At 46.3% G+C, this 11865-nt stretch overlaps 1 protein-coding gene across 1 annotated transcript in view; it reads right to left on the bottom strand.

The window, feature by feature from the left end:
• LOC132390795 (lecithin retinol acyltransferase-like) overlaps positions 1–11647 on the bottom strand; it is a 185479-nt gene extending 173832 nt beyond the window's left edge. Inside the window, exon 1 of the mRNA XM_059963343.1 lies at positions 11198–11647. Coding sequence (XP_059819326.1) covers positions 11198–11647 — 450 coding nt within the window. The remainder of the gene's footprint in view (positions 1–11197) is intronic.
• Positions 11648–11865: the final 218 nt, after the last annotated feature.

Raw genomic sequence — 11865 nt, 5'->3', positions numbered from 1 at the left:
CTCTCTCACTCACTGCTCTGGAGAAGGTATCTCTCAGTGACGGTGTGTCTCTCGTTCTCACACTGCACTAGAGAAGGTATCTGTCAGTGAGGGTGTCTCTATCTCACTCACTGCTCCAGAGATGGTATCGGTCAGTGACGGTGTCTCTCCCTCTCTCTCACTGCTCCAGAGAAGTTATCTGTCAGTGATGGTGTCATCTCGCTTTCTCTCTCTCACTCACTACTCTAGAGAAGGTATTTGTCTGTGACGGTATCTCTCTCTCTCTCACTGCTCTAGAGAATGTATCTGTCAGTCACGGTGTCTCTCTCTCTCTTTTTCTCTCTCTCACTCACTGCTCCAGAGAAGGTATTTGTCAGTGACGGTGTCTCTCTCTCACTCACTGCTCCAAAGAAGGTATCCTGCAGTGACGGTGTCTCTCTCTCCTTCTCTCTCTCTCTCTCTCTCTCACTCACTGCTCTAGAGAAGGTATTTGTCAGTGACGATGTCTCTCTCTCACTCACTGCTCCAAAGAAGGTATCCTGCAGTGACGGTGTCTCTCTCTCTCTCTCTCTCTCTCTCTCTCTCACTGCTCTAGAGAATGTGTCTGTCAGTGACGGAGTCTCTCTCTCTCTCTCTCTCACTGCTCCAGAGAAGGTATTTGTCAGTGACGGTCTCTCTCTCTCTCTCTCTAACTGACTGCTCTGGAGAAGGAATCTGTCAGTGACAGTGTCTCTCTCTCACTCTCTCTCTCTCTCTCTCTCACTCACTGCTCTAGAGAAGGTATCTGTAAGTGACGGTGTCTCTCACTCTCTCTCTCTCTCTCTCTCTCTCTCTCACTGCTCCAGAGAAGGTATCTGTCAGTGATGGTCACATCTCTCTTTCTCTCACTCACTCACTGCTCCAGAGAAGGTATTTGTCAGTGACGGTGTCAGCTCTCTTTTTGTCTCTCACTCACTGCTCCAGAGAAGGTATCTCTCAGTCACGGTGTGTCTCTCGTTCTCACACTGCACTACAGAAGGTATCTGTCAGTGAGGGTGTCTCTATCTCACTCACTGCTCCAGAGAAGTTATCGGTCAGTGACGGTGTCTCTCTCTCTCTCTCTCTCTCTCACTGCTCCAGAGAAGGTATCTGTCAGTGATGGTGTCTTCTCTCTTTGTCTCTCTCACTCCCTGCTCCAGAGAATGTATTTGTCAGTGACGGTCTCTCTCTCTCTCTCTCTCTCTCTCTCTCTCTCACTCACTGCACTAGTGAAGGTATCTGTCAGTGACGGAGTCTCTCTCTCTCTCTCTCTCTCTCACTGCTCCAGAGAAGGTATCTGTCAGTGATGGTGTCTTCTCTCTTTGTCTCTCTCACTCCCTGCTCCAGAGAATGTATTTGTCAGTGACGGTCTCTCTCTCTCTCTCTCTCTCTCTCACTCACTGCTCTAGAGAAGGTATCTCTCAGTGACGGAGTCTCTCTCTCTCTCTCACACACTGCTCTAGAGAAGGTATCTGTCAGTGAGGGTGTCTCTGTCTCTCTCACTGCTCTAGTGAAGTTATTAGTCAGTGAGGGTGTCTCTCTCTTTGTCTCTCTCACTGCTCCATTGAAGGTATTTGTCAGTGATGGTGTCATCTCTCTTTGTCTCTCTCACTCACTGCTCTACAGATGGTATCTGTCAGTCACGGTGTCTCTCTTTCTCTTTCTCTCTATCAGTCACTTCTCCAGAGAAGGTATCTGTCAGTGACGGTGTCTCTCTCTCACTCACTGCTCCAAAGAAGGTATCCTGCAGAGACGGTGTCTCTCTCTCCCTCTCGTTCACTCTCTCTCACTGCTCTAGGAAAGGTATCTGTCAGTGACAGTGTCTCTCTCTCTATCTCTCTCACTCTCTCACTCACTGCTCTAGAGAAGGTATCTCTCAGTGATGGTGTGTCTCGTTCTCACACTGCACTAGAGAAGGTACCTGTCAGTGAGGGTGTCTCTATCTCACTCACTGCTCCAGAGAAGGTATCGGTCAGTGACGGTGTCTCTCTCTCTCACTGCTCCAGAGAAGCTATCTGTCATGACTGTGTCATCTAGCTTTCTCTCTCTCACTCACTACTCTAGAGAAGGTATTTGTCAGTGACGGTATCTCTCTCTCTCTCTCTCTCTCTCTGTCACTGCTCCTGATAAGGTATCTGTCAGTGATGGTCTCATCTCTCTTTCTCTCACTCACTCACTGCTCCAGAGTAGGTATTTGTCAGTGACGGTGTCAGCTCTCTTTCTGTCTCTCACTCACTGCTCCAGAGAAGTTATCTGTCAGTGACAATCTCTCTCTCTCTCTCTCTCTCTCTCTCTCACTCACTGCTCTAGAGAATGTGTCTGTCAGTGACGGAGTCTCTCTCTCTCTCTCTCACTGCTCCAGAGAACGTATTTGTCAGTGACAGTGTCTCTCTCTCTCTCTCTCTCTCTCTCTCTCTCTCTCTCACTCACTGCACTAGTGAAGGTATCTCTCAGTGACAGTCTCTCTCTCTCTCTCTCTCTCTCTCACTCACTGCACTAGTGAAGGTATCTTTCAGTGACGGAGTCTCTCTCTCTCACTCTCTCACTCACTGCTCTAGAGAAGGTATCTCTCAGTCACGGTGTGTCTCTCGTTCTCACACTGCACTAGAGAAGGTATCTGTCAGTGAGGGTGTCTCTATCTCACTCACTGCTCCAGAGAAGTTATCGGTCAGTGACGGTGTCTCTCTCTCTCTCTCTCACTCACTGCTCTAGAGAAGGTATTTGTCAGTGATGGTCTCTCTCTCTCTCTCTGTCTCCCTGCTCCAGAGAATGTATTTGTCAGTGACGGTGTCTCTCTCTCTCTCACTCACTGCTCCAGAGAAGGTATCTGTCAGTGACAATCTCTCTCTCTCTCTCTCTCTCTCTCTCTCTCTCTCTCTCTCTCTCTCTCTCTCTCACTCACTGCACTAGTGAAGGTATCTCTCAGTGACGGAGTCTCTCTCTCTCTCTCACACACTGCTCTAGAGAAGGTATCTGTCAGTGAGGGTGTCTCTGTCTCTCTCACTGCTCTAGTGAAGTTATTAGTCAGTGAGGGTGTCTCTCTCTCTCCCTCTCTCACTCTCTCTCACTGCTCTAGGGAAGGTATCTGTCAGTCACAGTGTCTCTCTCTCTCTCTCTCTCTCTCACTCACTGCTCCTGAGAAGGTATTTGTCAGTGACGGTGTCATCTCTCTTTCTCTCTCTCACTCACTGCTCTAGAGAAGGTATTTGTCAGTGACGGTGTCTCTCTCGCTCTCTCTCTCTCTCACACACACTCACTGCTCTAGAGAAGGAATCTGTCAGTCACGGTCTCTCTCTCTCTCTCTCTCACACACTCACTGCTCTAGAGAATGTGTCTGTCAATGATGGTGTCTCTCTCTCTCTCTCTCTCTCTCTCTCTCACTGCTCCAGAGAAGGTATCTGTCAGTGACGGTCTCTCTCTCTCTCTCTCTCTCTCTCACACACTCACTGCTCTAGAGAATGTGTCTGTCAATGATGGTGTCTCTCTCTCTCTCTCTCTCTCTCTCACTGCTCCAGAGAAGGTATCTGTCAGTGATGGTGTCTCTCTCTCTCTCTCTCTCTCTCACTGCTCCAGAGAAGGTATCTGTCAGTGACGGTCTCTCTCTCTCTCTCTCTCTCTCTCTCACTCACTGCTACTGGAGGAAGATCCCTGTGTACGAATGTTTCTCTCTCTCTCTCTGCCCCACCACCCGGATGTTGTCAGAAGTTCGTCCTGAAGTTATGCGTCTACTGTTTGTGGGTTGTATGAATGAACACTGAGCTGAACGGAATGTGGGCTGTTTTCATTTTGTGTTTTATTTTCTGTGTTTTTATTTGTTCTTTCTTGGTGCCGTTTGTGTAATTTGTTTTTGCGCACATGGGGGTTGATGTTTTTTGTGTTTCGGCTGTCTGTGGGGAAGATGAACCTCGGGCTTGCATACTGCACACATACTTTGATAATAAATCTACCATACATTGTATCTTTTTATTTGCTTCCTTTTATTGCTTGCAATATTAGTTTCTTTCTACATGTTGGTTGTTTGGCAGTTGTCTATTTATTCATGGGTTCTTTTGGGATTCTTTGGTTTGTGGCTGCCTGTGAGGATCAAACTTCAGGGCTGTATGTTGTGTACACACTTTGATCATAGATGTACTTTGAATTTCACCAGCCTATCAACCTGTGTGGCCACTTTTCGGGAGCCATGTACCTGTTCCCCAAAATCCCTTGGTCCATCAGTGATGGTAAGGATCCTGCCAGTGACCGTGTACTTTTTCTCTTCTCCCCACTTCCATCAGGCAGAAGATACAAAAGCCTGAACGCTCATCAGGCTCAAAGACAGCTTCCTTTCTGCTGTTATATGTTATTGGTGAAGTCTACCATGTTATGGCCTTTGCATCTTACAGCCTATATTACCGCTCTTTCTCTATATTTGAAATTTTGTTATTGCTTCCTGTATGTGGTATCTCAAAGTGCTTAAAATTCAAAATGGTCTGTGGTCCTTTGTGGGGTGAGTCTTATTCTGATTGTTACAAGTTGCTTCCATTGTGATTGGTTAATTTAGAAACTGCAGCTGCTTTTCCCATTGGACAGCTGCCTGGTGTCCAGTTCCAAATATCTTGGCAACTTGTTTCCTTCTTCCTTTGTTTTAGGCACATGATGACTGAGAAGGTATACTCTGTGAACTTTTAAGTATGTTTGCTGAATATTCGGCTTTGTAGTGTCTGTAATTTGGGGAATATGGATGTTTTGTTGAATTTTTACTGTTTGTAAATAAAATATTAATATGCCTATTCAAAGTCAACACATTTCCTGTCTCATCTGCAGACCTGTGAACCTGATTCAATATTACATCTCTATGGATGGAAAATAAAGCTTTTCACTCTATCTCAGTACATTTCAAAGGTTTCAAAGGTACATTTAATAGAAACATAGAAAACCTACAGCACAATACAGGCCCTTCGGTCCACAAAGTTGTGCCGAACATGTCCCTACCTCAGAAATTACTAGGCTTACCGATAGCATTCTATTTTACTAAGCTCCGTGTTCCTATCCAAAAGTCTATTAAAAGACCCTATCGTATCCGCCTCCACCACCGTTGCTGGCAGCCCATTCCATTAATGTCAGAGAAGTGTATACAATATACACCCTGAAATGCTTTTTCTTCGCAAACATCCACAGAAGCCAAAGAATACCCCAAAGAATGAATGTTAGAACCCCAAAGTCCCCTGACAGCTCCCCCCCACATGAAAGCAGTGGCAAAGCAACGATACCCACCTACCCTACCAGCAAAAAAAGCATCGGCACCCCCTTCCCCACTGAGCACTCAAGCGTGCAGTAAAGCATTGATAAAGACACAGGCTTGCAATACCCCAGAGTATTCGTTCACCTGGTATTTGACATACCACAGGCTCTCTCTCTCCCTAATAAGGGAGAAAGAGGAGTCCCTGTTTGACAATAATAAACCATTTCCAATTGCTTATCCCTGATGGTAAAGTTGTATTTTTAAGGTCTGGGGGAAGAACATTCTCACCAACAAGACCATGCAGCCTCCAATATTATGAGGGATATAGATATAATAATTGCAAGCTGCCGTTTTCCTCTGAGTTTGGGTGGGACTTCAACCAGAGGTCATGGGTTAAGGATGAAAGGTGAAAAGTTTATGGGGAATGTAAGGGGGAGCTTCTTCAGTCAGGGTGGTGAGACTGTGGAACAAGCTGCCTGCACAAGTCGTGCATGCAAGCTCGATTTTAACATTTAAGAGAAGTTTAGACAGCTACATGGATGATAGGGATATGGAGGGCAGGTTGATGGCAGTTTAAATGGTTGAGCACAGACTAGATGGCCTAAAAGACCTGTTTCTGTGCTGTACTTTACCTTGAAACTATTCAAGAAAAAACATCCCAAACTTTTCAATGTCTCCTTGTTGGAGACTATAATGCCCTCTTCTCCTTGTGACCATCAGGAAGGAGGTACAGAAGCCTGAAGGCACACACTCAGCAATTCTGGAACAGCTTCTTCCCTTCTGTCATCCAATTTCTAAATGGACATTGAACCCGTGAACACTACCTCACTACTTTTTTTATTTCTGTTTTGCATTATATACTGTAATTTAACTATTTATTATACATATATACTTACAGAAATTCTTTTTTTGCAATATTTATCTTGAATTATATTGTACTGCTGCTGTAACGTTAACAAATTTCACTATGTCTGCCAGTGATATTAAACCTGATTCTGATTCTAATAACTCAACTCAAGCTCTCTTGTCTCTGTCACTTCCAAGTGAAGCAACACACACAGAATGAGGCTAGAACTCAGCAGGTCAGGCAGCATCTATGAAAAAGAGTAAACAGTCGATGTTTTGGGTCAAGACCTTCATCTGGACTAGAAAGGACGAGGAGGCAGAAGAATGTGGGGGCAGGGGAGTAAGTAGTACAAGGTGATATGTGAAAGGTGAAACCGGGAGAGAAGGAGAGGGTGAAGTAAAAACCTGGGAATAAAAACACAAAATGCTAGCAGAACTCGGCAGGCCAGACAGCAACTATGGGAGGAGGTAGGAACGATGTTTCGGGTGAAACCCTTCATTAGGAGTGAAGTAACATGGGATGGTCGAGGGGGGGATAAGAAGTGGGGGGAGGGATGAAGTAGAGATCTGGGAAGTGATAGGCTGGAGGGAAATGGGCTGGGGGGAGGCAGAGAATTATGGGAAATAAAAGAAAAAAAGGTAGGGCTGGGGGGAGATTATAGTGAGGGGGGGGGAGGAGAGAGAAAGAGAACCAGACTAAAATTATAGATAGGGATGGGGTAAGGTGGGGGGGGGGTGAGCAGGGTATCAACGGAGGTCTGTGAGTTGGATGTTCATGCCGGCAGGAAGGAGGCTACCTAGGCGAGAGATAAAGTATTGCTCCATCGACCCGCGTGTGGCCTCATCTTGACGGTAGAGGAGGCCATGGACAGACATATCGGAATGGTCTGTGGAATTGAAGTGTGTAGCCACAGGGAGATCCCGCCACTGCTGGAGGACTGAGCACCGGTGTTCGGCGAAATGGTCTCCCGGGAACACGTTTTCCAGAGACACTTAAAAGGATTTTCAGTGGTATGGTTGACATTCAGTGCGGAGTCCGAGGTGAACCTCAGAGTATTCGAACTCAGTAAGCGGGAGGCCCAGCGAGCTGTCTGTCCAGGCAGACCCATTGTCTCTGCATGCTCATGCCCCACTGAACTCATTTCTGCCTATCTTGACACTGTTTTATCTCCCCTTGTTCAATCCCTTCCCACCTATGTCCGTGATACTTCCCATGCTTTACATATCTTCAAAGCATCCGCAGATTCACTCGTGTTACCTTTAAAAACCTGGGAAGTTGATTGGTAAGAGATTAAGTGCTGGAGAAGGCAGAATCTGTTAGGAGAAGACAGAAGACCATGAAAGTAAGGGAAGGACGAGGAGAACCAGAGAGAGATGATGGATAGGTAAGCAGATAAGGTGAGAGAGGGAAATGGGAATGAGGAATGCCGAAGGGGGAGAGGCAATTACTGGAAGTTCAAGAAAACAATGTTCATGCTATTAGTGTGGAGGCTACCCAGACAGAATACAAGGTGTTGCTCCTCCTCCAACCCGAATATCACCTCATTGTGACAGTAAAGGAGGTCATGGACTGACATGTCGGAATGGGATTGGGAAGTAGGCTTGAAATGGATAGCCACCAGGAGATCCTGCTTTTTGTGGTCTCCTAATCTAGGTCGGGTCTCACTGCTATACAGAAAGCCACACCAAGAGCACCAGATACAGTAGGTGACCCCAATAGAATCACTGGTGAAGTATTGCCTCACCTGGAAACATTGTTTGGGGTACTGAATGGTAGTGAGGGAGGAGATGTAGCACTTGTTGTCATGGTCCGGTCCAAAGTCCGCATTCCGGTTCACGGTCCGGTCCGCGGACTCTGGGTCCTCCTGCTGCCCTTTGTTTCAGTTAGACTTAACCATAAGCACCGGATGCTCCACTTGTTGGCTGTGAATATAAGTGGCCCTGGGACTGAGTGTGGTTGGGGGGTCGTCTTGTCAAGATTCCCTGGGAGCAAATGCCTGGTGGAAGGCTAGAACGGCCACTTGCCATCTTTAGGCTGGGATGGAGAACCATTGCTTCTTAGAGCCTTGCTGTCAGTAGTCGGACCTGTCATTGCGGTATGGATTCGGCCGTTCCCCAGGACAGCTGGGTGGCCGTCAGCCACTCTGAGCTAGGTAGGGATCCGATTGTTTCCAAATCCAGCTAAGGATGCTGGCTGTAACTGCGACTTGGAACAACCCTGCCGCAGAGATGGAACTGTCTGTCGTTCTTTGGTGTTTGTCTCTTCTTGTCCTCGCTCCATGGGGTAGGTCTGGCTGTTCTGCCATTGCCCTGCGGGAGGAACCCATTTTGTCTTGTCTTTGCCTCCGTCGGGTAAGTCAGGCCGTTCTGCCGTTGCCCGATGGATGGACCTGCCCCACTTTGGTGTGGAGTGAAAGTTGAGTCCCGGCTTGTCGAAGGATAAGTCCCGGCTCTATGTCTATGTACTGTCCAGTCTAATGTTAGCGTCTTGTTAAAGATTAGTCCTGGCTTGTCGAAGGAGAAGCCCCAGCTCTATGTTGATGTACAGTTCCTAGTCTGCCTCCAAGCTCCAGCCTCCGAGTTATTCTAGCTCCAAGACCCCAAGCCTCTGGCCTCGAGCTCCAAGACCCCCAGCCTCTGGCCTCGAGCTCCAAGAACCCAGGCCTCGTCACGTCTTCACCTGGTTTGGGGTCCGAGCCCGAGTCAAGACCCAAGATCTAGGTCCTTGTCCAGTTTTGGGCTCAGAGTTCACGCCCAGGCTCCTTGTTCCCAGTCCCTCATCCTGGTTCTGCTTCCCTAGCCTAGTCTGTGACCTGTCCCGTCCTGTTCCTGGTACTTCAGCGTCTGTGTCCTGCATTTGGGTCCATTCCCAATGCCCCCTGTGTGACACTTGTTCTGCTTGCAAGGATAAGTACCAGGAGGAAGGTCTATGTGGAAGGCAAGTGGCTAAGGGAGTCATATTGGAGTGATCCAGTTAGAAATGGCAGTAGTTACAGAGAATTACGTGCTGGACACAGAGGCAGGTGGGGTGGTAGGTGAGAAGAGGAATCCTATCCCTGGTGTGATGGCGGGAGGATGGGGTGAGCCAGATGTGTGTGAAATAGAAGAGATGCGGGTGAGGGTAGCATTGATGGTGCAGGATGGGAAGCCCCTTTCTTTGAAGAAGCAGGACATGTCAGTAATTCTAGAATGAGAAACCTTATTCTGAGAGCAGATGTGGCAGAGGTGGAAGAATTGAGAGAAGGTGATGGAATTTTTACAAGTGACGGGGTGGGAATGCTCCTTTAACATAAAAAAAGTTGAAAACTTCAAAACCCTATGATTGAACATCACAAAGAGCTTGTCTTGGTCCAACTATGTAGATACCTTGGCCAAAAGAGCATGCTCAGGAAGCTGAAGAAATTTGACCCCCACCAATTTCTATGGATGTACCAAATAAAATATCCTATCTGCTTGCACCAGGGCTTGGTCTCCCTACTGCTCTGCCAGTGACTGCAAGAAAGTATAGCGAGTTGGGGACACAGCACAGCACAGAATGAGCAAGGCATGGATGCTGCCTACATCTCTCGGTGCTTCGGTGTTCTTGCTACTCCATCCGACAGAAGATTCAAAAGCCAGGCTCAAGGAAAGTTACAAGACTAGTAGAAATGGATTCTTGACCTCCTACGCTACCTCGTTATGACCCTACATCTTATTATCTGACTGCACTGCACTTTCTCTGTAACACTTTATTCTGCGTTCTTTCTTTATGTGTTACCTCAATGTCCTGTTTAATGGCATGATCTGAATGAATGGCATAAATGGTACTTTGTTTCATTGTACCTCATACAATAATATGTAAACCAAACCTATATTCCGCGCATTCCCATCAGCACTCTAATATTTCACCATCCCTGTACTAGAGGCAATTTACAGAAGCCGATTACGAAGCAACTCGCACCTCTTTGGAAGTGTGGAAGAAAAATGAAGCGGGGTGAGAAGAACTGCCCAGTGATTTGACCCTTGTGAAACAGTAATTGTGTCAGAAGAGATGGTACTCAAAATAGAAAACCCCAAATCTAGTAAATCCAGTAAACCCCAAAGACAAAACAGAAACAAAAGTTAAATGAAATAAATAATTGAATGCACTTCAAAGATTAAAATAAAAATCGGAAGTCCGGCGATAAAGGTCATTAAATTCAAAGATAACCGGATGCATTGCAAGGAATAAATAGAAAACCAACAGAACTGTCGATACTGAAATCTGTTAGACAGAACTAGTGACAGAGCTCAGCGTGGAATCTACTTGCGTTAAGTAGGTTTGCAGTAATAGCTGTATTAGTGAGAGAGACCCTCGGAATGTATTGTACTCAGAGCCAGTGATTCGGCAAATGTGTGCAATGTTTGGGAGCGACAACCTGCCCTTCGGAAATGCCACGGAAAACAGTATTAATCAACTGGATCAGATGCCGAATAAGCTTTGAGTCTTTTTCTAAGTATGAACGGAAATCGCAAGATCATGTTCAGAAAGCGGGGATTGGGAGGGGGTGGATTTAGCTAGATAACCAAAAACCTAGGCAAGATTTTTAAAAAAATTAATCTCTTCCTCATTTGGGAATCGGATCTGGATTTAGTAAGGACTGAAAAAAAAGGACTGATTCAAGTATACACTCCGGATTGCGTAGTTTTCTACAACCGTCGATTTTCGTAGAGCGTTGACGCCTATATACTAGAATTCATTATTCAGAGAAGTTATGCCTTGGACTATAGACAAAATACGTTTTCGAGATATACTCTGTCTATCTACAGTCTCCAACTGAGTCAATACTGAAGTCTCCGTTGACTTCATTACTGTTTCAAAGTGGGAGGCAGCCGATATAAAGACAGGAGAAATATTCAGAAGCCATTTTAAAAGGGCACGCTGCTTTAAACTCCAACTAAACATTTGACAACATGAATAGTATTTATGAAAAACAACGTGGGCATACTTGAAATCGTGTTACCTCGGGAGAAAATCAACTGCAATAGAAAACCTTGATCGTAACCTTGATCTTTGCTATTATTAAAGTTTTATAATCAAATGACTTTAGTACTAAAAGAATTAAAACAAGTGAGCGTTACGGACACAGCTTGAAGTTTCTGTGCGAACTTTACCTTGTCCGTCTGGATACTCACTGCAGTACCATATCTACAGTGAGTAACAAAATGTTCACAGTTATTCCACAACAGGCTGTAGTCTGTGCTTCCAACCAGCTTCTCTGCTCTTCTTGCAACCTCTTCATTGGGAAGTGCCGGTTTCTTGTACATTAGTCTGTCCATCTGGTTGACAAGAATGCAGGCTCCATACGCAAAGTCTTCCACTGTGTCCACTCTGATGCTGGCGTTCCTGGAGATGACGCCCAGGATGAGCCGCTGGTTTGTAACCACGTCGCGGATCATTTTCTCATCTTCGGTGAACACTGGCAGGATGTCGGGCATCAGATGAGCAACTTGTCCATCTCCCAGATAGATACCATAGTGAGTAAACAGAGTCCTGGGAACTTCCAATAGATCCCCTCTTTTAAACGAGAACGTCTCACAGTTCCTGTCTGACTCAGAACTCATTCTCTTAGCGATGATAGCTCGAACTGGCAATCACTCGGCTCCCTTGCTAGCCGACCGTAAGACCAACCAGCAGTGGCGGGACGTCTCTTCATATTGCTGGGAGTCCCGCACTAACCTCAAACCCTGATTGGCCAGCGATAGAACCTCGGCGTCGCCATTGGTGGAGGCAAAATTTCCCCGGGCGTGCGTTCGACGAACTGTCGAAACTCCCAAAATCC

Source organism: Hypanus sabinus, chromosome 3 (genome assembly GCF_030144855.1).
Source record: "Hypanus sabinus isolate sHypSab1 chromosome 3, sHypSab1.hap1, whole genome shotgun sequence".
NCBI lineage: Eukaryota > Metazoa > Chordata > Chondrichthyes > Myliobatiformes > Dasyatidae > Hypanus > Hypanus sabinus.
This window is presented reverse-complemented; position numbering and strand designations above follow the sequence as displayed.